Here is a 26886-nt window from a genome sequence, read left to right as displayed (position 1 = left end):
GAACATACTGTATGTGGGCACACATGCACATGAGTACACACTAAACGTACACATACATGCCCACACACATTTATTTACATTTGTACCTGACTGACATATTTTTATGCAACCAATAGTTGGATACTACAATGAAATAAACCAGAGTGTTGAAAAGTGTGGCATTCCACATTTCAATTGAAATTCAAGAGGATTTTGTGTGATATTTCCAGCAATATATCATCTACATTTGACAGAGAAATTTGTATTTTTGATTGGCACTAACTTAAACTGTCATTATCTTAAAATGTATAACAATATTCGAACAAAAACAAATACACGTGGACAGAGTTGTTAGTTTCCTTCTGTTAAAAAAAGACAATGTTCACCAAATATGTACAGTATTTTGTTGCACAACATTTTCAGACAATCACTACAATCAAAAATGTCTGTGTTAATGAGATTTGTGACCCCCATGAAGAGATTTTTTGGCCCCCTCCTTGTGAGCAAACTGCTCCAATTGTCTCGGGTTTGAAGAGTGCTTATATTGTTTTCAGCTCCTTCTACAGATGTTCATTAAGATTTTAGTCAGGGCTCATAGAAGTCCACTTCAGTATAGTCCGTTGTTTTGCTTTTAGCCATTCTTGTGTATTTTTAGCAGTTGTGTTTAGTATAGCTTGGACTCTCATTGTATGCTAGAAATTAAAAAGTGAATTTACAGTAATGTATTCTTTTGAATGGTTGTGTAACTTGCTCAATTAGGTGAAACATGCATTTTATTTGACTGCAAAAATGTTTTTTGCTCCCTTGCAAACCTGAGAGTTGTGAAGAGTCAATTTTGCTGGATTTCAGGTGCTCTGGCTTTTTCTTTCTGGTCATTTTTATCTCAGCTGGTGATGGCAGATGAGCACAAGGTCACACCATTACCGCTCTTTGCCTGTCATTCTCTCACTCACTTATCACCGCTCCACTTTTGCACCTTCACTCACTCTGGTGACTCTAGTTTTCCACATCCTTTACTCAAAATTGTCTACATTTTCCACGTGAGCTGTCGTTTTCTTGGGTTGCCCAGTTGGAGCCGCCTGAGATACAGTGGATATAGAAAGCCTACACACAGTCTTGTAATTTTAACGATAACTCCAAAATAACCTTTTCTAACCATTAATTTGATTTACAACATGTAAAACCCCAAAACAAAGTAAAATCTTTTATGGGCTAAAAATAAGTTAATTTTGAGTAAATACAATGTTATGTTTTATATTAGTTTAGTTTATTTTTTTCATTCTCACACATGCTTGACATGAATAATTAATTCAGTAAATACATTTTCATCTTGATTTACATAAATACATGGGCATAGTGCACCTCTTTTTGACAGTACACGAACTAAGACTGAGACTAATTATGATAATTACATACAAAACAACACGGGCACAACATCACGAAAGACACAAAAGATGTAATAGATGATACCACGCAGATGGTTGACAGGTGTTTTTCACAGATTCAGAATGGTATGCATTGATTTCACCTCTGACCGAGCTACTTAAGCCATCTTGGATGGTGTATGGTTCAAAATCAATAGCAGATGAACAATGACTCATCTTTCCAAGGAAATGATCGACAAATGCAATTGGTAGACAAAAAAAAAAAGTTCATTCTTGACCATTTTTGGCACCAGCTGTGTACATCATGTCAGATTGCTATCAAAGTCAAAAGACTTGAATTATAAGAGTTATGTGATTTATGAGTTAGATATGTGAATTCATATTGCTCACATTAGTTTGACAACTTTTTTTTTTTTTGCTCAACATAGTTAGTGTGAAAGGATTACATATCCATATCCATAAAGAAATCACACGATGTACTAGCACAACAGCCACAAGTGAGAGCACCAAATTCCCACTGCAGCACAAATAGGCCCCTGAGACTGACTAACACTCCGGGGGTTCGATTGAACACAGATTAAGAACCACTGATTTTGTATTGCCGTACACAGTAATATTACTGCTTGGATAAGCCCAGAAATACGCAGATACAGATTGTCTCTTTACTGTACAGCCTCATTTTCTGATACTAAAAAGTTTTTATATAGGAATGGTCTAGTTACACTTTTATGTATGACTACAACTGAATCTTATCTTAAAAAAGTAACATATTGTCTGATGTCTACCAACTTTAACAACACACAGTATTAAAATAATGACAAGTTAGTAAATAAGTAAATAAATTAAATGAGCACAGTTGGCATTACGCTCCATTTGTCATCACGTTTAAAGGCTGTTGACATTGTAGTTTTAGAAATACATTGAAACTGATGCCTCACAAATGAGTCAAAATATAAAAGTCTGTTGAACTGCTGCCTTGACGTTGATGATGAGTGCAGGGAAATGTTAGTGTGAGATGTAGTTGATCTGGCAGCTGGCATATAGATAATTCTGCACTGACCCTGCGTATACACGCACACAAATGCAGCACCTGCCTTTCCTCCTCGCTTGTTCTTTTGAATCTGGTGAAACTGTTTCAATGACATGAACGGCACGAAGAACAGCAATGCGGTGGAGAGACGAGAATCTGTTTTCACCATTTGTTTGGTCACATTTGTGATAATAATAGAGTAGTGAAGGTGGTCATTATGTACTTAGGCTGTGTGTTTTTGTGTGAGAAGGTATGAGAGACATGACTGACTCAGGTGGCAGGTGCGTGTGCGTAACAACCAGCATAGCAGCTGCTGTGTTCCTATCAAGTATCTTTATATAAACACTGAGGGATATGGCATTCAAGCAAACTGATGCTGAAACCCGATCAACCAGGATCTGTTCAGCAACGGACAAACGCACTGTGGATACCACAAACCTAAGCAAACACTAGTTTTAACACAAACATGACAGTTGATTCACACATTATTCTAAACCTAAAGCATTTTTCCTACAGGTTTTTACATACTATTGGTTGAAATGTTTAGCTTATGACAAAATTAGCTCCTAAATGCATTTTCCTTGGTTTTTTTATGTTGAAAATCTCTCTTGTAGTGACCTACTGTACATTTTCTACTCGCGGCAAGATATTACGGACAACATTCGCTCTCTCCCTAAATGCTGCCATGTCTCATGCACCTTGAGGGTGACTGGGAAGCTTTGAAATAACGTAGTGATTAAGACCTAGGGAAGGACACACTTGGCTTCTGAGTGGATGTCACATCCATCCTCCATAAGTTAAAGCTTCCAGACGTGCTTGATATACATTAAGTCATGTAAAATGACAGTAGAACTTTTGACCTTTGAATGGCTTATGCTGAAACCTCGAGGGGGGTTTGTAGATGTCATGAGCACAGTGAAAGAGAAGCAGAAGATGTGATAGAAATGGAAATAAATGGCAGCATGATGGGTTCAACGTAAACATTAGGCGGGGGGATATGACGAAGTCAAAAGTGAGGTAATGACTAACTTCTTGATTACTGCAAAGAAATTACAATCCCTGCGACAGAGCCATGAACCCACATGCATTTACTGTTAATATGGCTTTAAAGCTTTTGGTTAATGCTTTAGCCGGACTTGTTTCTTATTTTCGAAGAACGCAGATGGAGATGCTGCAACCAAGCCAAGAAACAATTTAACCAAACAATATTTGGAGTGACAGAAGCCCAAGGCCTTCAACTTGGCCATAGGTGCATGTACTGTATGGGAAGCACAGGCACATACGCAGCAAGATGCCAACCTCTGGAAGGCACGAGGTCATTGGGTTGGTGCTTTAATGTACCCGGGGCAGTCCTTAACCTCTGAGGTGCTATAAACAAACAGACAGATAGCTGGTTATACAAGGAAGGAATATTGCTGTGGGGAAATCAGGCCACATGTGGTATATGGGCTACTCCCTTTCGTGGCTGTCTGAATATCATTGTAGCTCAGCAGTGACATTGACATGCAATTGTGTTATGTAGAGTGCACTTTTCCCAGAAAGTTTCATTGAAACTATTAAACTAAATGTATATACAATTTTGTTAGTCCACAATGCATGTATAGGCCTTTATACACCAATCCGACGTCAAGTTGGAAAATGGCCGGGCATCGGTATGCCCCGTCTGATGAATATATAAAGCACCGTCGTAACGTTGGAGCCTTTGGCGGAGCGTCTGAGGGGCGTTATTGGCGGCGGGGGACCGTTGTGATATTTGATCACTCTGATTGGCTGTTAGCTAGCAAATCAGCGCAAGGGGCAAGAACAGGAAGTGGCAAATGCGGATAAACAGTAAGCAATGGAAAGTCTTTACAATTTCGTTCATTTTGGACAGAATTGATCATGTCTGTCTGAACAGAAGGTCGAGAAGATGAATTCATCACTATGGTTCAAGAGTTAACAGCACTGTATGGCATTACCGTTTAAGGGTATTTGGATAGTGATGAAGGCATGGAGACACAACTAGATATACCAGGTAGGTAGGATTTACTTTTGTACTGTAAAGAGCCTGAGGGCATTAAGGCCAGAAATCGTCCTCACAGCAGTGGCAGCCAAACAAGTAATTGTCCTGAAACTCACAGTGCCATGGGAGGATCGTATGGAGGAGGCCCATGAGAAAAAGAGGACAAAATACACCGAGTTAGTGGAGGAGTACAGGAGCAATGGGTGGCAGGCAAGGTACCAAGTTGCCAACCCATCAAAATGGGATGCCCAAAGATTTGCGAGCCAATCCCTCTGCAGGCCCTATCGTATACTGTGCATCACAGGAGCCAGCCAGCGTAAGGCCATCAAGTTGGTCACTGATGCAGTAGAGGTGGCATTGAGGTGGCTGTGGATCATGAGAGGAGAGACGTGGCGAGTAGGGTAGTGCTACCTGGGCACAAGCTTAGGGCCTGATCAACCTAGGCTGGGCTGCCTAGGGAAGGGGTTCTGATCCCTGGTTACATCTCTCATGATGTCTCCAGGGCATCATAAAGTGAATCTTATAACTAACAGGGTGTACTTTGTGTGGGAATACAATGTGAGTGAAAAAAATAGTGGTATGCTTTGTTTACGTTTTTATATCCTGCCCCCGTAACATTGAGGAATACGGTAGTGACTACTGCCACCGATGGTATGGAGAGGTTTTACTTCTCACGCATGCGTAGAAGGTACTTAATAGTCAGCGTCAGTGTCTGATTTTTGCGGTGTGTATTTCCGGCATGACGTGCCGATCGTTAGGTGGAGGCTCCAGGCGGTAGGCGTTGGTCACATTGGCTGACGTCGGATTGGTGTATAGAGGCCTTAATATGTAACTACGTGAGATAGAGTATAATCTACATAGTCTTTTCTTTTTGAATATGCAAATCAAAAATTAAGAAATATAATTGTTTTCTTTGCCAATTATTTTATAGTATAAACAGCCAATAAACAAAGTGGGAAAAAAATCTGATTAAACAGTTTTTACATAAATCCTGTCGTTTTTACTCCTAATATACAGACCCATAAAAACTCAGCCTACTCTAATTGATAACATTGTACTGGACTTAATTGGTTTTGAAGACATAAAGGACCTTTTGCTGTAATGAGATAGGACCGGTAATAATCGGTGAAGTTAATTAGTGAGACTTCATGTGCGGTACAGCAAATAGTTTGTAGAGATTTATGTTTTACAAAAGACGGCACATGGTGGTAGAATAGGTAGGTGAAAGAAATAAAAGAAACACAAATTCTTAAATACTAATTGGACACTACAAAATAAAATCACTTATTTTGCGGCTGAGGCACTTTGGTTGACCTTTTTCTTCAAATCCTTTCAATTACATTTTGAAAGTATGATGATGTATGATGAAAATGTATCGTAAATTGAGTTTTAATTCATTTCATTTAATTTGATTTGAAGCCTACAGAAGCAGCTTGTTTATTCAACTTACTGAATGAAAGAGATTTGGGTCAACAAAGAAAAGGGGAGACTGCTTTAATAATCTCCAACTAAAAGAAATTTTCTTTTAACAAGCCAAATGCATAGAAAAAAATAATCACCAAATCCTAATTTAGCAATTTTCTTCCCAAACAGTTCACCACCCTTCAAACCTCGCCTTGAACCTTCCTTTTAATTGGTGTCAGCTCAAGCAGTTGTACACATGGGGGTAAAGAGGTACTTTATTTAATTATTTATTTTTTTAAACATCAACAAGTAATGGGATTCTGCATAGAAATTTAATCAGACAGTTTACTTTGTGCACACTGTGTCCTTGGCTTTTAAATGGCTGTTATTTAGGATAAATAAGCCTCTGTGGTCAAATGAGAAGGACTTTTAGAGAGACTGATGAGCCACCGAGGAGCTACTTGAGGCTGCGCTGGGGAGAATACATCAGCCGGGGAAATTAATAGCCTGAATGATTGTTAAGACGTTGTTGCTTTATGAAACTCCGTATAGTCTGCATCCTCCCCAAACATTGCTGCTCTACATGTATTCACAAATCTGCTTCCATACGCGAGGCTTGAAATAGGCGATTTCATATGGTTTGCAAGTCAAAATTTGCGTTTTGCGCCTCATTAAAACTCATTGAATAGCTTAACTGAGAATCACAGATGACGAGTTTGTCACCTACACACGGCAAGTAGGTGGTCGAGAGAAGCTTGTACTACTTATGTCACAACCAGCTAGCTATCAATGTAGCTTCGCTGGCTACTAGTGTGGCTAAACACGTTACAGGCTCGCTCCTGAGTCAGTAATTATCACCTCCATGGCACTGATTAAGATACACATCTGACAAGTATCGTTTTCATGAAGGGATTCAGAGGAAAGATGGAGAAGCCAGACTATTTGCTAAGCTAACACAAGACTGATACGGCAAGTGCGTTTAAAGAGGAATTCAAACTTAAACATTTCTTGACAATAATATGTTATATATGACCTCACTAGTCTAAACATGAGATTCTGATTAATATTAAATTTGTGGAATATGAGTTACAAAGCAAAATCCAGCCGTTTTTTTCCATCTCATGGGGCGGTCATTTTGCCACTTGCTGTCGACTGATGAGGACATCAGAGTTGCTCAGGGCTCAAGCAATGACCAATCACAGCTCACCTGTTTTCTGAAGCTTAGCTGTGATTGGTTCTTACCTGAGACCTGAGCAACTGTGATGCCATTTTCACTCGACAGCACGTGGCAAAATGGCCACCTTTTGAAATTGATAAAAACTGCTGGATTTTGCTGCTTAACTCTTATTCCACTAACACAATATTAACCAGAATACCTTATTTAGACTAGTGGGGCTGCATAGAATATATTATTGTGAATAATTTGTGGGGGGGTTGACTTCTCCTTTAACACCAAAATAAAGTGTTTGGGGTGATCAAATCCACTTTCCACCGTCATCTGGCTGGAACAGCGTTGAAGTGGAGAACATCCAACTTTGAACAACAAAACTAGCAGGCAAATTAATAAGTGTTCTGGAGAGAAAGTCTACTTATTCTACATGAACCAGAAACGGAAATGAATTACGTTACGCTACGTCAGCCAGGATGAGTGGCCTGTAAAATAAATAAATAAATAAATATGAAGTGATTTGGAAAATGAATGAATGAATAATATACAAATAGTATAAAGTATTTATAATATCGGTAATTTTATTATTTATTTTTTTCACTATAGAATTCTGAGATTTGATTTTGACTTTTGAGGTCTGCACAATAAATGTTCTTCATTTACAGTACATTAGAAGAATATATCTTATTTTTATTTGTTTCGAATTAGCTTTGCTTCTAGACACAAATATACAGTTGCTGTTATACACAATGTGAATTTAAGAAATAAACACTAAATTACAAAAAAACAGAAAGCCAATTGTTCGTTCATTTTATTGTTATATTCTTATTATAAACCCTTGCTTCGGGTCCCTGGGATTAAAGTGAAACAAAAAAACAAAAAAAGTAGCGAGAACCCGGTGCGGTAACATTAAAACACATGCGGCTTATAGTCGGGTGCATCTTATATGTGTAACAAACTCGAGTATTCTCCAAATTTAGCTAGCGCGGCTTATAGTCAGGTACGCCTTATAGTCCAGAACTTACTGTAATTGGTTAGCTTTTTAGTTATGACAACATTGGCATTTTATGTTTGTGTGAGCTGAGAAAAAATGTGATTTTCCAAGATTGTTGATGCATCCCAGGTCACTGAGCATGTGCCATTCCACTTTAACAAACGCTCGTATGTAATAATTCATGATCTTGAAACCAATCATGGTTGTTTATGCTTGAACTAACTTTGCATCGACTCATTCAACCAAAAATGCCCTTTCACCTCTGTCAGCCTGGTAAGGATTTGTAGTTCTCTCCACTTAGGGATCAACACACTCACACACACGCCTTTGGACTCACTCTGGCATGTCTTGTAAAGACGCAGGAGGTACCGGTAATGGCATGGATTTTTACATAATGCATAGTGCAAATGCTTACACACTTTTGTTGGTCTCTTTGGGGGTAGCTTTAGCTCACCCTGTGACCTCACCTGTTTAATCTGACAAATGCTGACATTTAAATATACAGGTTAGGGACTGGTATTTAAATACATTTCCTTGGTCAACCAGTTTGGCCTCGGGAGGATACCAATGTGGTTCATTTAGGATTTGGAGAATCATTCGCGGTTACAACCCCATTGTTTGATGTTGAATATTTAGTTCCGTGTTGTGCTTGTTTTCTCATGCTCAAATGTCTTCTTATACTTTTCTCTCCACAGTTGTTATTTCAAACCTCAGCCTTAGGCTGTGGGGTCCATATGGTAGTCTCCAGAACTCAAACCTGGCAGGATTCACTTCTCTTGTTTCTTACATTGACTGAGCGAGTATTGCATTTTTGTGAATATTGCTATCTGAATGCTCATGTGGGCAGTGCACCCTTTTCTTTCCTTTTCCTTTCTGTCTTATTTTTTCTTTCCCGCGTCATCTGTTTTTATGACAGACCAAGTATGCATTTTTTCCAAAAATTTACTGTTTTATGAAATATTTTTTTTAGTCCCTCCTTTTTGACAATTTGCCACAATCTATCTCTTGTTGAAGGAAAGACCATGCAAATTTGCCATAAAATAGACATTACAGATTTATTGATCACGCAGCAGATTGGTGGGAATATGTAAAACACAGATTCAAGTCAGTTCTTTATTGACTGCAATAGTGCTAAATTTGAATAACTGCAAAACAAACACAACTATATGAGACTAACCAGCTCTAATAGTTTATACTGTAAAACATTCTAATTGCATAAACATTTCTCAAAGACTAATCATTCAGAAGTCTTCGTTTGAAACCTTAATTTATGTTCATCTATTCTTTAGATGGCCTTTTGTTTTACAATATGAATACAATGTTTAATATAAAAATCATTACTGTCTATAAAATTATCATGAAGTGCTGGACTGCTCTTTTTAAACAGACGTTTTTTTTCCGTTTTTTTTACTGCATTACTTTTAGGCTATAGACGTGGATTGTGCTTTGTGCCAACAGTATGATGCGGAATTCAACCAGTTGTTTTGGTATTCAAGCAACCAGTAATCGATACTTTTCTGCCAACACCCATCATCTCGTGCATTTATCTTTTTTTCAGAATTTTGAGTGAATGACTGATTTTATGTCATTGGAAGGCCTGGCTATTACAAAAATCACACACATGCCTACAAGGCTTTGGCCTTTATGTGAACAACCTGCTGTCACATAGTTTCCGCCACCTTGGTGTGCTTGCCAGCCTCCAAATGATTCAGTGCGCCAGTGCCAGATATAGTACAAGGTTTGCCAGATCATTAAGAAAACCAGCACCTGGTGTCAGTTTAACAGCATTCACTGACTGTTGCTCCTGATATATTCTTGTATATTTTCTTAATACTGTGGAACCTATAAAATTGAACATCCATGTTTATAACACATACAAAACTATTGAACACATTTTCCAAAAACATTCACCTTTTTTCTCGACAAGTCATTATAGCCACTACACATTCTGCCAATTTGTTGCCCATGTGTTGGAGAGGAAATAAATTCCAGATGCTTCTTTCAAATCTCTCACATCTCTCAATCATAACCCTCCTTCTTACTTCCTCTGTGCTGTCTTCCTCTTCATTCCTTTTATGCCAGTGGTTCTTAACCTTGTTGGAGGTACTGAAACCCACCTGTTTCCTATGCGCATTCACCGAACCCTTCTATATTGGAAAAATAAAATAATTTTTTTTTCTGTCAAATACAAGACATAGGTTTAGGGTTTACTGGTGAACAAAATCAACAAGGAGAGTAGCATTTTCAAGTGTTCCTTTAGTTTTGCTAGTTGTGCATCCTTCACCGAAAAGAGAATCAGTTTCTATGTTTCTCATTTAACTTTATTTTGCTTTATTACACATGTAATATTGTTTGATTAAAAAAATCTCCCGAACAGACTTGATACATAATACTTTTTGTTCTGTTTAACCAACACACAGACTCTTTCTGATGTACAAATGTTTCTGCCCCCAGTTTTATCTTATTAAAGGAAAGTCCAACTTATTTTATAATTACATGTATTTCAGCATTGTTTTCTAAAAAAAACTACATTATGACCCTACGTAATTAAGTGGGTCATAAACAGCTTTTATTGATCTAGCTTGTAGTGGAATCCCGTAGGCGAAGAGTTTGTCAGGCGTTTTAGTTTGTAAACTTATTCCCCCTAGAGAAACTATAATCTTTATATATGGGACAGTGTGTTTCTCTACATTTATCATCTATTCTGTCAATCACTGATGATTCATCTCTTGCTGCTGGAAAACAGACACAAAACAAATATTGAAACATGAATAAAACATTACAGAAATAGACATATAGCTAAAGAAAAAGTAAGTACCGTACACATATTTGAGTGAGTAACAGGATCCCTTGTGGCATTGAAATTGGGGCAATGACAAAGCTTTAGATGGCGAAGCCAGCAAAGTTTGTTACGATGTCAAAAGTAGTATAAGAAGTAAAAGACAAAATGTGACTCTTGCCCTTTTTTACTTGTATTGCACACTTACACACACCAGCTCATATCTTAATTACTGAGGCTTGATGGGTACTTAACCTTGCCTCTCGCTGCTTACGCTAATGCAGGGAGGTCAGGAGTGTGCTGATTGGCTGGCTCACTGTCAACTTAGCCAGAAACGACTGTCGGAGTGCAAATGAGCGGATGAGCTAGGAGATGAGACACAGGCGCAAGGACAAGGAAAAGGAGAGACATTTAAAAAATCAAAGAAAAACTACTTAAATATAAAATACAGTGTACACTGTATTCTAAAGTTTTAGGAATATGGAAGACACACACACACTGGAAGACACACTGTTTTATTGTTATTATTATAATAATGTTTTTTTTTTTTTACCATAGCATTTAAATGGTCAGTTAGAAGCTTTACATATTTTGCAGAGGTCATTTTTACACCTTTAGGCAACCTTAAGGGGCTTACCATCTCACTCTCATTCCTGCCCCAACATCACTTTACCACCTCCATGCTGGTGCTGTGCCCCTGTTGGGACATGGTGGGCGCCTATTCACCATCCAGAATGCCATCCATCTTGACCATTCAAACTAGTTAGGCAGTCATCAATAAATAGAATTCCTTGAAAAATGGTCTAGGCCTACTGCAAACTTTTCTCCTTGTGGGACTTATTTAGGGGTGGCCGAAATATAATTTATGGATGGCTTAAACACTTTGGATCGAGACATTCTAAGACCAGCTATACAAGCAGCTTCAAATTCCTGCTTTGTGCTTCCAGTGGGTTATGAACAGCTGCTTTTTTTTTTAATGTGAAACACATTGGATGACAGAACATTTCCCTAAGACTCCTTTCTCTGAACAAACCTGTTTGTTTTCTGAATGACACTCGCTTGTTTTAAAAGTATGAAATGTTAAATTCGAAATTGACAGTACACTATTTCATGATTTTCATCAGTAAAAATACCCTGTCTTCTTGTAAAGAGAAACAAGTAGACGTTGAAAACATCAAACTTGAATTTGGACTACCGTAATATCAATATAAACGTTACATATTCTGTGTTGAAAGAGATATGGAGTTGGTAAGAAAGAAGCATACATACCATGATTTAGCATAGCACAGTATGTACTCCGTTGTTTTTAGTATGAACTTTTGAATTTTTTTTTACAGAAGACTTGTCGATTCTTTCAAATTTAATATAGGTTCTTATGAAAAGGGAAATTAATAGATCAGTTTTAGCATTAAAGCAACACTAAATAGGATTTGAACCTTCAATTTATATTTTCATAATTCTGCTGATGAAACATTGACTTACAGCTCGATTAATGAAACCTTTGTCATGGCTTGAGAGGGTCTGTATCATTTTTACTGGCTTTGAGGTGGATGGTGGGAACTCTGCCACCCACAAAAAAACTACAAACGTGCAGTCTGCTTTACGGCATTGACGGAAGTCGAGTGAAACACTTACGCGCGATTACTGTTATCATGCTAAAGCTAAAAAACACCCCAAGAAATTAAGATTTTTGTCTGAGGCGAGAATAATAATGATGATAAAAAGCCTACCTGGATGTGGTTAAAAGCACAGTACAGGATTTCACTCTGGCCAGGCGAAAGACGGGGGATTTCCAAACGATGCTGCCATTGCGGGGACTGCTCTTTTTAGTAGGTAGCTTTCCATGCTCAAATAAAAAATAATTATGCTAATGTTAGCTTTTGGAAAATTACGTGGAAGCAATAAATAACCATCAGCTTGATAGTTCGCGACCCGACGAGCCACACCAAACTCAAAATTTGTGTTCTTTCTTGTTTACGAATGCTTGTGAATGCATCGCGGGAAAGGAGGTACTGGGGGGAGCCCAGCCGTTTGTGTGTAATATTGGACATCCGGATTTCACGATGATATGGGCTTGGCCTCATGGGAAATGTGGTTCTTTCAAGGGAAATTCAAGTGAAAACAATACTGCTTTTGTCCAAAGGTGCCGCCATAATCAACAAAAACCAAATGCTCATTTGTGCTACTTTAAACTGATGACTTCGCAAAACATTTTACTATGAATACAAATTTACAGCTAAAAAACTATCTTAATATTTGAACATTCACAACTCTTATGCAACTTTAAAAATAATTGAACTACTATGAAATGATACTACTCACTCTTGCTGAAGGTATTTTTCAAGAAAGTTTTGGTCAAAGTACAAACTGTAAAACTCAAGGGGCCTTTGACTTTGGAGCTTACACGACAGAAGTAACATATGGTTGGCTCGGTGCATAATGAACTCATGTGGTTCCCCACTATGTAGGTATTCCTAAATGGTTGAGGCGTGTCAGACAGCCGGATGAGTCGTTGAAAGGGCATAACTCATATGCACAAACTCATCTTAAGAAAAAACAGCAACAGCAAAAAAAACATGTCAGGGGGGTGCTTGTTTGAACTTTTAGCAATTAGCAAGCCGTCATTTTTGTATCAGTAGATTCCTTTCAGATGTTTGGCTTTTTCACTTTAGATTTTCTTACAGCATAGGCGAATCTTCTATATAGGTCATGCACTATGCTTTTGCCTTGAGTGGTTCAACATTGTATTTACAGTAAGGGCTTATCCAAGTCAACCTGATCAATTGAGTTAGACATTTAGTCTGGTCTAATTTGACTGATTCACTGTGTCCACTCAGCTGTTAAAAACCAGTATGTACAGCATATCCCTCCTTACCATACATACATACTGTACGTACCACAGAGGTCATACATCTATGCATAGGCTGTTACATCGCCATCCGTGATTCTTAGTATGTGCTTGTACAGTATGTTTAAGGCATGTGGTTTGTTAATACCATGTGTGGGTGCGCATGGATGCGTGTGGTCTTCAGGCAATGGAGAGCAGCAACGCAAAGTTGACGGGGGCTGAAGACGTTTAGGGCGCAATGCCAAGGAAATAGGCCTGTCTGCACACAAACACTCGCATAGAAGCACGGACACACACCTTGTCTTGTGATCTTCTGAGACATCTGCTCTGGCCCGGGTCACTGGAAGTGAATGCTTGGTTGGGCTCAAAAGTATCACCACAGCAACTGCATCGCATAAACCCATTCCGGCTCATCCCATTCAGGAACGGTATGCATCGAGACTGGCCTGTTCCTCTCGAGGTGATTGACAATGATTCTGGTGCTGCCTGCTTACTCGCTGTGTCAGGGATGTCTATGGGAAGGGAGCAAGTATCGTATTATAAGAATGTTTGGCACGTTTTGGCAGGAGATGGTGTGAATTATGCAGACGTACCTCTACTATGTGTGTGTGATGAGAGAGTGAGTCCTTCATGACGAGCATTGTCAAGAGAACAAGCTTCTCGGCTACAGCTACATTGTTTACTGTCAGGCTTTCCTCGCTTCAGTAAGCATTTCACTTTCTTCTAGTCACCATTTTGTAATTAAAGTGGAAGCTCCAGATATGAACAGCCCTAAGGTTGTACATTTGGGGAACCAACCCAAATGAGTTAAAAGTGTCTCAACATTTGATGTTGTAGTTGTTCAGATAACATCAATGATACAAATGTGCTATATTGTGATATTGAGGATAGAATGATAGAGCAGTGCTTTTAAAGCAAAAATCATTCCAAGGAGTACAGTCAAGTTTTATGCCTTTCAAAAGTCAACAAGTAACTCAAAAGTGCATATTTCAAGGACTCGTTTATTTCAGTCCACATGAAAAGAAGAGCAAACACTAAATAGCTGATAACCTTTTGGCAAGAACTTTCTGGAGCGCAGACCAATAGTGTTTTGTGTGTGTGTGTGTCTTTTTAGTATTGGCTTAGCACAGCATGAAATAACCGTTACATGTGACAACCGGATACATAGAGACCTCTTGGCAACACAATGGGACAAACTACTGCAAACTACAAACGACATGTAAAACCGTCACAATGCAATAGAGATGTAACGATATCCAAACATCACATTACGATATTGTCACGATATGAAGCTCACAATATTGTGGGAAGGTTGGTGATTTAAAAAAATAAAATAAAAAACATTAAAAAATGTCACAATATTGTAAAAAAAAAAAAAAAAAAAAGCTCATACAAAAAAAAAAGCACACTATTGTGCTTTTGTACATAACAGCAATGCATATAAACCACCATACAGTCTCTAATAAAACTTAATATTGGGAACAAATGGAAATCAACTTGACTTTTTTTAACAGTTGTGCTGCTTTTAATATCGTGACCTGACGACGATATTGTGTGAGTTTTAGTATCGCGATATCACGACATCACGACATTGCCGTTATCGTTACATCTCTCCTTTGTAAAGCCAGTTACTGGCGAGGAGGACTTAACTCTGTCAGCTCTTTTTGGTTATCGGCAGAGGTGGGCATTTTACAAAATGTTGCTGGTCCGTCATTCGTCAGTGCCCTGGGCACCCTTCCGTCATTGTCGGTCCACCATTTTTTTTAAGCCACACCAGTCCATCGAGCCATTGTTTTATTTTAACCACGTTTCCATCATCATCATCATCATCTGTCACCACTATTTTATGACCAATAGTCAGAGGTAGGTATTCCGTCAGTACTGTCCGTCAGTCCGTCATTTGTCAGTCAGGGGTCTGTCAATGACAGACTGACGATTATGCTGATGGATGAAAACCCTCTTCCGACAGTTCTAAATCTGTCATTTAAAAAAAAAAAAAAAAAAAAAAATTGTTGTCGTCATTTGTCAGAAAAATGTCAATAGTGACAGAATGCCCACCTCTGGTTATCGGTAATCGGGATTTATGGAAATATCGTGCATCCCTAATTTACATTGCAATGGGTATGATACTACATATATTACTACAGTAATTTCTGGACTTTAAGCCGCTACTTTTTTCATTTTCAATCGACTCTGCGGCTAATACAAAGGTGCGGCTAAACCATCAGATCACAATGGGGAGCACTATAAACGAAGCGCACGAGCGTCAAGCAGAGCAAAACAAACCAAGTGAGCCCAAATGCAGTAGGAGAGACAGAACGAGAGCGAGACAATTTGCGCCCCAATTATGGAAAAGAAAGTTGCGGGACCCCGGTGTGATAACATTAAAACACCTGCGGTTTACAGTCGGCTGCGGCTTATATGTGTAACAAACTCGATTATTCCCTAAATTTAGCTAGCACGGCTTATAGTCAGGTGCGCCTTATAGTCCAGAAATTACTGTACATAGACACAATGTATGCTAAAATGTTTTCATTTTTTCTAGTTCCATTGAGCATAGTGAATATGTAGTATTACAAAACGTATCCATTTGTTAACATTTTGGGAGCTGTTCAGTATTGAACTTTTTATTTTCCTGTCTATAAAAATATGACTTACTTAAAATATATTTTGGGCGGTTAATACTGTTATTGATGATGACCACAGTTGATGATGGCCCATTGAACAGATATTTTAGGTTTTCATTACTTTCAATGAAAAAAAAAAACGGTTAACTAGTGTCACGGAACAAACTGCTCAACCTTGGATGTTAGAATGTAATTTAGAAAAAATCCCAACCCTTTATGCATATATGGCTGTCTGCTCAGTTTTATCATCCAGCAGCCAGAGTGCCCCCTTCATATCAGTCAGCCTTCCTCAATGGAGGAGGAAAATAAGAAAGCAGTGGTTTTGATGTGAGCTTTACACTTTGTGCACAGCTCAAGATCAATAGAAGCTAGATCCAGAATAGAGTCTTTGTTTTCACGTGCTTCAGTTTTTTCCCCTGTTAAGCATGTCTTACAAGCATTTTTAATGTGCAGAAATGGATGATACACTGTAAGTTGAAATAGAAGAGATGCTAAAATGAACCTAACTACAACATGACAATCATCTCTTATGGACATTTACTTTCGTCCACTGTGCTTTTGCACGTTACTGCTCTGAACTGGATTGTTTGTCGTCTTTCAACATGTTCTTTTTTCTTTTTTTTTCGCTACACTCGCACACCCACCTCCTCCACCTCGCTATCTTTGTTTTGCTGAAGAATACAAACACGCTGTGAACCAAAACACAACTGACAGTTTGCATCCAGTTTTATTGCTCCTCCTCCTCCGTCCTCTTAATTCCTCCCTCACATTCATGCACCCCCTCCCTCCCTTCATCCCTCCCTTCATCCCTCCCTTTCTACTTCCAGCTGTCAGGAGGCTTCATTATTAAAGATTCATGGTGGAGTCTGGGCAGCGCCTCCAAAAGCTTTTGTCAGACAGACCGAGTGTCTCAAATCTTACTGCCACTAACTGGAGGTGACACTCCCACAACTCCCCCCGCCCCGTCCCACCTTCTTCCCCATTGAGTTGTGGGCAAAATTGTTTTTACATTTAATCTTGTAATATTTTGTACTACAGAAAAACAAAACAAAAACAGCAACAACAAAAAACATTAGGTTACGTTGCTGAGGGATGGGTACCTTTCACATTTGAACCGGTTTCGTCACGATTCCTGGGCTTACAAATTTTTGCTACTTTTTTTTGTATTTGCTTAAGGTAATAAATGTTAATTTATTCAATAATAAGTACAACTCAAATCGGTCCATACCAAAAAAAGTACAGACTTTGGTACCCATCCCTAATTTTGCTGTCCTTTTTTATATTCATGTTCCAAAATGTGTCCTTGTTGCAGGAAACCAACACTGACAGGTGAAGGCCTTTAAGGCATTTTGGTAACCATTTGAATGAGAAGATTAGTGACTCAGAATTTTCCTTTCAAGCTCAATTCTTGGTGAAGTGTGTCAACAGGCCCAATTATTTATGACCTTTATTTATATGTGTTTATTTTTTGTGAATTTTGTGAAGAAAATAATAAAATATGTTTCCATTTTTTGCAGAAAAGCACAGGAGCAACAGAAGAAGGTGGTGGTAGCTGGCTGTGTTTCACAGGCCCAACCTCGAATGGACTATCTCAAAGGGCTCAGCATCATAGGGGTATGTGTGTTAGACTTTGATGTCCATTTGGCGAGAGAACATGAGTTTGAAGTAAGAGTCCTAATGTAAACACAGCTTTTAAAGTACCATATTTTTCTTCCAGAATTGTTTCATAGTGACATTTACTCAAGTGTGACTTGTATATAAGGTACAGGTACTAAACTTAGAGCTCAAACTGATCAACAAAATCTCTGTTCCGAATCGTGGTGACTTTATTTGCAAATACTTTTTGGCATGGTGGTAATGCACCAAAAGTGTTTGCCAACAGCCCAAAAAGAGTAGAAGAAGAAATGGAAGCAGAAGTAACTCTCTCGTAACCCATCATTCACTATATGGTCCTGCAATATATAGTAGTCTAGTATATAGGCTCCTGCGCTCTGTTTTTGTTGCACTCTAAATTATCAAACGGCAAATTTGAACAATACTTCGAGATTCTGAACCAGTCAGCGAGTGGCGGTGTGCGGGAACGGGGATTTTGGATGCCAGTCTGAGCCTTTAGTCTCGGTTTTTATAAATAAATTGGCTAAAAAAAATGCGACTTATACTGCGGAGCATCTTACAGTCTTAAAAATTTGGTGAATAAAGAATATTTTGGTTGACTTTTCTGTTACATACACCCACTAAAGGTATCACAGACCATTTCATTCACCTGGCTGGTGGCATACTGAGTCTGGTCTGGTCCGCTCGGGCCCTCCTGCTGTTTAGTGAATCAATAGCACTCCCCAGAAGACACGACCATTACCACTGAAATAAATATGGATGGGCAATAGAAAATAGGGCAACTGTATTGAAAGAAATATGATGGAAAGAAACGCAAATGGGGAGAATAACACATATGAAACCGTATTTTAAATAAAGTGGCTACAAAAAGTCATTTTATGTCCTGTTTAAATGACGAAAAAAATGAGACTTAGATGAATCAATTTTGTTTCCATATTTTATTGTGAACTGTAACAAAATACACAGATTTGGTTTTAAAGAATAAAAAACAAAACAAATAATATAGTTGCATTAAATAAATACATCCTCTTTTACTGGGATGTAGCTGTGTACTGAACTGACCAATCGTGTCAAAAATGCTACATAATTAATTAATTAATTAATTAATTAATTAATTGTTGTCATTAATCCCAAATGAAAGTTACAATTTCAGTACTGAAAACCACTTTCTTGACATTTCTTAGGGTGTTATTATATGAAAGCAAGACAGTCTTTTCTTCTGAATATCAAAATTATTTCTTTGAAAGATGTATGAAGACAAACAGTCCTGACAAAGAATCAATAACAATAATATTATCCATAACAATATTAATAATTAATGGAATGACTTAGTTATATCTACTTATAACTCGTTTTGTTTCTCATTTCTGCCCATTCATGTATTAGGGTGATGTATGCTTACATTATCCTGAAGATCTGAATGGAATTGCAAGTTTCAACCTCTGAAAAGCAAACACTGGAATAAATAACATACTGGAGATATAATCCTCATTAGATTGATTGATGCAAACGTAAGACAGCAGTTCATTCATTCCACCCAGTGCAGAATGATTAGTAATATACTACTATACGTAGTATGTAGTGCATAACCACACTAAAGAATCAGACCAGTTTAAGCTAAATTCCACAGATGTCACATTTCGAAGATTTTGCATTAATGTACTGATAATGCGAATAATGCAGAATTACTATTACAAAGACATATTTACTGGCAAATGACACAGAAGAGCTTGCGTTTTAATATTGAAGCCAGTATTACAGCACTATTATGTTTTCCTTTAACTTTTATTTTCCCTTTTGGTTCATTAGGTGTCCCAAAGATTACTAAATGTATTCCAACAATCTTCTGTGACTGTCATGAAAAGACTACATAACTATGGTAGACAAAGCACACTATTCAGTTGAGCTCATCCAAATAATCTCATGAGGAAATAGTTATTTCTCTCCCTATTTGAGGTGCAAACAGATATATTTTACATAAAACAAATAACTACGGTAATCTTTTAAGCGTTCCTTTTTTTATCTCCTTGCTCGTAAGGAGGCTATAATTACTTTAAAGTTGAATCATAAACCTCATCAAGGGACTTTAAATTACTTTAAAGTGGAATTGAATTGCTAAAGTTAATGAAATAAATCAATTTGTTGAAATTGTCAGTAAATCAAGCAACCTCGTGTCCAGTCGTGATTACTGTCACTTTCAAATATATTGTTTGGGAGTAGGGAGCGGCTCAAACTTGACATTACATGTCCATCGCCATGAATAATGCAGTTCCATTTAAGCAAACACGCCACTATGTAAGATAATTACATTCAAATCATATTCAAGTGGCATGTATGTATAATATAATTACATTCAGATAAACAAGCTTGTGTGCGCGTATGCCTTCAGGGCGCGGCAGAAACAGCTGGGAAGTTTACCACTGCTGTGCTTTCTATTGTCATGAATAGATTGGATTTTGCATTGATACCGACACACGTGCGCACACAAACGGACAGACAGCAACCCGCCGCACACGCATGAAGGGGCACATATGGTAACAATCACAGACCAAGGCGCACGCAAACTTCTTTCATGTGCCCTCTTATCAAAACACACAACAGTAGTGACAGTTGGTGGTATATGAAAATCAGATTCAAATTACCAGTCGTGAATTTTTGTTTAGTGAATCCTCTTAACGGCTAGGTGGGGGGTGCTTAAGAGTGCTTTTGAATTCATTCACTCCTGTTCACATGAGCAGCGTGATTATGTGCCGTGTTGGTTTTGTTGTTTTGCTTTCAGAAGTTGCTGTGAATTGAATGACAGTGTAACTGTGTGCGAGGTACACAGAGTCACGCGAGCCCACAGTGTTTCACGTCTCTGAACCAGACATGTCACATCCTTTATCTAAGATGCATCACACATCTCCACGCACACAAACAGCAGCGAGGGCTTAGTAATCAGAGAATTACAGTGTGTAAGCAATTGTTGTAAACAAGAGATACATACACATCAACCCCCTCAGCGCACATCTTTTTGTACTGCTTGCATGTTCTTTGTTCTTGTCCTTTATATTTGTCTAACAAACTGTGCACATTTCATACTGCCATCTACTGTTATTATATTTTACAAGGTAATCAAAAGGGAACCTCACTTAAAAAAAACTAAATAAAATAAAAATAATTTAAAAAAAAAAGTTTTAACTACGGTATTTTGTACTTCTTTTCAGAATTGGCTAATTATGCTGTGGATTTTTGTTGTTGTTCTTATCAGAATCAGATTTATTGGCCAAGTATGTAAACTAGTGGCGCAACGGATCACAAAAGTCACGGAATGGATCATCAAAAAAAAGAATAAAAGATAAATAGTACTTGGCCTTCATATATTTTTTCCCCATTAAATAAAACAAATCAATTCAAAATGTCTAATATAGCAGTTTAGGATTTATGTCTTCATTTATTTTCTAAAACACTTTTCCCCACGTTGAGTATGTTTCAGCTTCCTTGACATGTCTGAGTGGTGTCGACTGTGATGAATGCGTGCTTTTGTTTTTTGTTTTTTTTCCCACCAACCAAGCCGTTGATCCGTTGCACCACTAATGTAAACATACAAAAAAAATGTGTCTTTGTCACAATCAGTCCAAGAAACACGAAAAATAACAATGACCAATGGAGGGAGACAGAACAGGAAGCCTGATGGTTCGCTAATTAGTGCCCCGACTTTCTTAGATTGGGAAAAAAAAGAAAACATGAGAAAAGAGGGAGGGAAAAAACATTGCATGTTTGAAATAAAGTTTATCTAGCCATCCATTTTCAACATCGCTTATCCTGTTCAGACTCGGAGGTGCTGGAGCCTATCCCAGCTAAATAAAATTTTGTTACAGTAAATATTTGTATGAAATGTGACTGTATGTATGTATGAAATTAAATACAAGTCCATCAAATGACATTCAGTAATTATGAAACTGAACGTGCCTTCTTGTGTCAAGTGATGCTATATTTTTATGCCACCAGGCAAACTAGCTTGTTGCATGACGTTCGTAATCTCAACACGTCACATGTCAGTCTGCTCATAAACCGAGGACCCCCATAATTATTTCCAAGCTGTCAGCGATCCACACAAAATGGGTCACGACCCACCACTTGAGAATCACAGGTCTAGATTGTCCTCTGTTGTCATCATACTTTGTTGTTGAGTCCAATCTCTTAATACCGAATGTAGCTACTACAATGCACATTGCTACCTGATAACAATCACAGGATGGCTTATTGCCACAGACCGGGATTTATATAGCAACATTCCAAGTGTTTAATAGCCACTTTAAAACCCCAGCCATCACTCTCTCACATACGTTTTTACAGGTGGAAAGTAAATGTACTGTTTAATGGTATCACCTCAAACATTGATAGGAACTCAATGTCACACATATTCCCCACTAGCAGCTCATTGCCATATCTGCATTATATCCAAGCAATGCTGCAGACATTCTGTGACATTTAAAAATTCTATACATCTTCTTAATCACATTGCGACCAATATATGCACACAGTCACAATCTATTTCATCAGTTTCAACTTGACCGTGCACATTGTGTTTGTGTTGCACAGCTTGTTGTCATATGGATCACTTGTGTTTATGCCGTCAGTATTAGGCTTTTTTTTTTTATGTGTGAATGCTCGGCATCAATAAACCTTCGTGTGCCTTTGTGTATTTCAGGTCCAGCAGATTGATCGAGTGGTAGAGGTGGTGGATGAGGCTGTTAAAGGTATTTGAACGCACACAAAAAGACCTGCAAATTTGCACACCATTGTGTTGTTATTGCCATTTGATGAAGACGCCATCCAGAGGGCCAACTCCTGTTACTTCGGTGTTGCAATACAAAGTGAAAAAAATTAGGATCAAAACATCTTCTATAATTTAAATTAATTGGACAATCCATCCGTGTCCAAACTATGCCGGGGGGCCATTTGCGGCCTCCTGTCAATTTATCAGCGGCCCGCGGCATATGCTAAAAATTGCTAATAAAAAAAAAAGTCTGTAAGTGGACAGAATGAGGAGGAAGAGTCAAAAAAATAGGTGCCACTACTACTAATAAATTGGTTTACATACTACAGAGCTTCTAGATATGCAAAGATACAAATATTTGCGACCAAAATAATAACACAATTTCTCTCCTAAACGCTGTGGGTGATCCTGCATAAAAACAGTGGTATTGGCATCGGGGAGTACTGACAAGTAACATGCCGATACTATTATTTCCGACGCTAATATAGGATTTTGGATGCAGCATCTTGTGTTTTACTTGTGCACAACACTCAATGATGTGTGTGTGACGTGTTCACTGCATGCCAAGCTAGGATATCCTATTGGCCCTTGAATGCTCTGAACCAATGGCAGGGCAGCTTTTTCATGTTGACAAAAACAACAACCCAGGTATCGGAACGCTATCGGCATCGACCGATACTGCAAAACTGGTTATCGTAATTGGTATCGGGGCCAAAAACGGTATCGGAACAACACTAATCATTATTGTCACCCATGAAAATGGCGGTACACTACTGCTGAAAAAATATCTGGGTAGGCTTGCTATAACTAGAACAGGGACAAACGACAGACCATGTGGGGAAAATGTTCTCTAGGAAGACAAAACTAATATGTGTGTATGTGCGTGTATACGGGATTTTAGAGCAAACCATGCTACTCACTGTAACACCGCTAGATTTGGCTGCAAAATATTTGGTTCTTGAAAAGGATAAAGAACACAAGCATGCATTCAAATCACGCAAGAATATTTGAAAAGGAAACTTGTTTTTTAATTTAATACCAAGTCCTGAAGCTCCAGCTCATAGAAAATTGTTGAAAGAAGCAATCTATTTCAGAGGTTCGTGTTTAATGAATTAAAATCTAGTCGTCCCAGTAGTGGCGGTTAGAGTTGTACGAAATTAATTACTTTTGGATGTTTGTAAAACAGCTTGTTAAGTGCTCGCTTCTGTCAAAGAAGACAGACTCACATGTCAGAGATTAGTTCATCCATTTAAACTATCTGGGCACTGCAACAGTACTCTGCTGTTAATTGAAGGTCACACAGAGTTTATTGTGATGTCCACTGAAGCTGTCATACACCCGCAGCTGTTCTCTTAAAAAACAACTGTAAAACAGATTGGCTTTGCATGTGCATCAATGTGTGTGTGTGTGTGTGTGTGTGTGTTGTTTGGACTGTAAGCTTGCTAATTAGGGACATTTAAATTTTACAATGTAATCAACCCTAAATTGTCTGACTGCACACCCTTACAGTATGCACACCCAGCACATACACACCCTTTTTATTTTTTATTTTGATTACCATATTTCCCTCAACATCTTTCAACATTTCTTTCCTTGCTTCTTCTTAACCCATCCGCCTTCTCATATCCTGACTCTATCCCTCCGCACCTCCCTACTACCCCCCGTCCTCTTCCACCCTCCACAGAAACTAATTTCCTCAGTATCATTACTGTTCTTTATGACCACATATAAATCGAGAGCTGTTACTTCAGCTCAGAGGCCAGGAGACCTTTAAACTGGGGGATTTGCCTTTTGTAATGGTAACTAAAATGCGTATGCCAATGAATCGTAAGACGCAGTTCTTTGCTTCAACAAAATTGCTTGCGGGTCTCTTTTCCACATGACAAAAGCATTGGCAAGCTTTTATGAGCTAGCTTCTTGAAGCGTGAGACGATCATTTCAGTTTGAGTCTTAGTTTAAAATGAATATAACTGCCACTCAATAAGAATACCTCGCCACAGTAAAGCTGTGTTTAATTTTGCTGTGAACCCTTGAACCATAAAGCTTATGTTACTACCTGTTGTAAATGACTTCCGTTATCTCAGGTTGAGTTGCTGAGCATGCACACAGTATTTTAACACATACATGTTGTCTGATAGGGCAGTTACTGTGGCCACAAGATTGCTTATCCATTTTGGTTGTCTTTTACTAGATGTGGATTTTCTGGAGGGAACCTGAAATGGAAGGACTGAATTCTCGGGAGATTAAGGCCAAATTGGCAATTAAACAAATACTCTGAGCCAGTGCTGTCACTAACGAAAATCTAGTCTCTTGTCGATTCCATTGATTAATAGCCCCCCATTCCATTTTAAATCCATAAACGTCATGAGTACTCGCTTATTGTAGCTTCGTACTTGCTATTGCTATTAGCTAATGCTAATCTAGCTAATGATATTACAAAGTGAGTTTGTTTCTAAGGTCAGACAGCTAAGGTCTCTGTTGTTAAGTGCATTGTGGCTAACTGGGTCAATTTGGCTCGGTTATTGCACACTTTGGTTGTGTAAAACCGTAGTAATGGTCCTTACGGCAAATGCTGGATGGCTTAGCTTGCACGCTACTTAGAGGAGTGAAAAAAAAAAACTTGGAGTGGTTTTCTCCCCTTTCTTTCTAAAGCGACCACAAACAAACCCTAAGAAGCATCCTAGAAGTGTTTTGGTGAAGGCCGGTCAGAGTCCGTCAGCAATAAGTGTCCGAGCGGAAACGCGAAATATTGGTTCCGGCAACTTCCTGGTGCCATAAATATGTTTTTTTTAAATGATAAAAATAGCTTCAACGCATGTATTTTTTTTGCGTCAAATTTTGTGGTCGACTTTTTCCCTCAGCCCTACTCTGAGCAGACATAAACTTTGGACAGAGTTGCTGTTACTTCCGGTATGTGCTTATTTTAATTTATATTACAATTACCTTCTCCCTTCCAAGTAAAAAAAAGAAAAGAGAAATTCAGGTCTACCTCTAAAAAAAATTAAAAACAACTTCACTGATATAACTAATAACTAATTTATGTGTATCCTTTGTAAGGCTGTTTCAATGTTTCTATTGTTGTTCTGATATTAATATCCTCTAGTTGAAATTATAGCCTCAGATGATACATTTCACCTGTTGTTCTGATGTTTTTTTAAACAAACAGTTTAGATTTAGTGTGTATGTGTGTGTATGTCAGAAATCGGGGCGCACAAGGTTAGGTGGGCTAATGCATCTACTTAGCTAGAGATCAGAGGCTATATAGCATCAATATGACCTCATGATCCTTATTTCACCAGGATAAATAAACTGTTATCGCGTTCCTTGCTAAAAATAAGATCAAGCTTAAGAATAAAGACATGTCGGGGATAGAAACAAAGTTGACCCGTTCACACAGATTTAAAATGGAATTCTGAATGATATTGTAAACATATTCTTGTGATGCGGAGTGACCTTTTATATGGAAGTGACAATGCCGAATGCTGATCAGAGGCTTGTTGCTGTCAAGCGGCAAAGCTATGTTTTGGTTTTTATAAGAGTATGCTCTGATGTCCATATCAAATAAAATTACTTTAGCAGACATTGCTAAGATATTAACACTGTTCGATGCAATTGTGTTGCTTGGCCCATTACATCAACAAGATGACCGATAAACATTAAACCCCTGCTATCCTCTTCACCAGCCACCTTTGTCCGTTATTTCCAATGTTCCCCACCCCGCTGATGCCTTCCAATCAAACAGGGGACCCACCACTTATGAGACATCAGCCGTAGGTCATGAGGTCATCCTTTTAGCCCCTACTGCTGTGATCCAACCATCCATCTGGTCATCGTATACAGCTTTCATCTGCGAGGAATTCATCTTCTTGCCTTCTGTCTATTCTTTCTTTCCATCTACACCATCACGTTATAGGAGGCATTTATGAGTGGATGGATTGCATCAAGCCATATTTATAGAGATGTCAACAAAGGAGAAAAAGCAGTGACAATTGAACGGTTGGAAAGACAATTCGACAGCACTGGCATGATATTGTAAGATAGCCAGCGGCATACAACTGACAAGATTAAAGTATTCTTTAAAAACTGCCCAACATATTGCAATTATAATATTCACGTAAAATAATACCAGCAAGAAATAATATAGTTTAAGTTTAAATTTAGCATTTGTGTAGACTGACTGGATCGTAGAACTGATCGGGACGATCAAAAAAAAATAAAAATAAATAATTGAGAACAAAATATCTCAATTTATCCCCAAACAGCTTTCTTACAGAAGCTAGCTGTAAGAAAGCCA

General features: G+C 38.3%; 1 protein-coding gene across 1 annotated transcript in view; it reads left to right on the top strand.

Moving 5' to 3' along the window:
- The window catches only part of cdkal1 (CDK5 regulatory subunit associated protein 1-like 1), a 225274-nt gene that overhangs the window by 45244 nt on the left and 153144 nt on the right, over window positions 1-26886 (top strand). The window contains exons 5-6 of the mRNA XM_086079570.1: window positions 17734-17830; window positions 22524-22572. Coding sequence (XP_085935696.1) covers window positions 17734-17830; window positions 22524-22572 — 146 coding nt within the window. The remainder of the gene's footprint in view (window positions 1-17733; window positions 17831-22523; window positions 22573-26886) is intronic.

This window comes from Leptonotus elevatus, chromosome 6 (assembly GCF_054856555.1).
Source record: "Leptonotus elevatus isolate MCC_2025b chromosome 6, RoL_Lele_1.0, whole genome shotgun sequence".
In the NCBI taxonomy this organism is placed as follows: Eukaryota; Metazoa; Chordata; class Actinopteri; order Syngnathiformes; family Syngnathidae; genus Leptonotus; species Leptonotus elevatus.
This window is presented reverse-complemented; position numbering and strand designations above follow the sequence as displayed.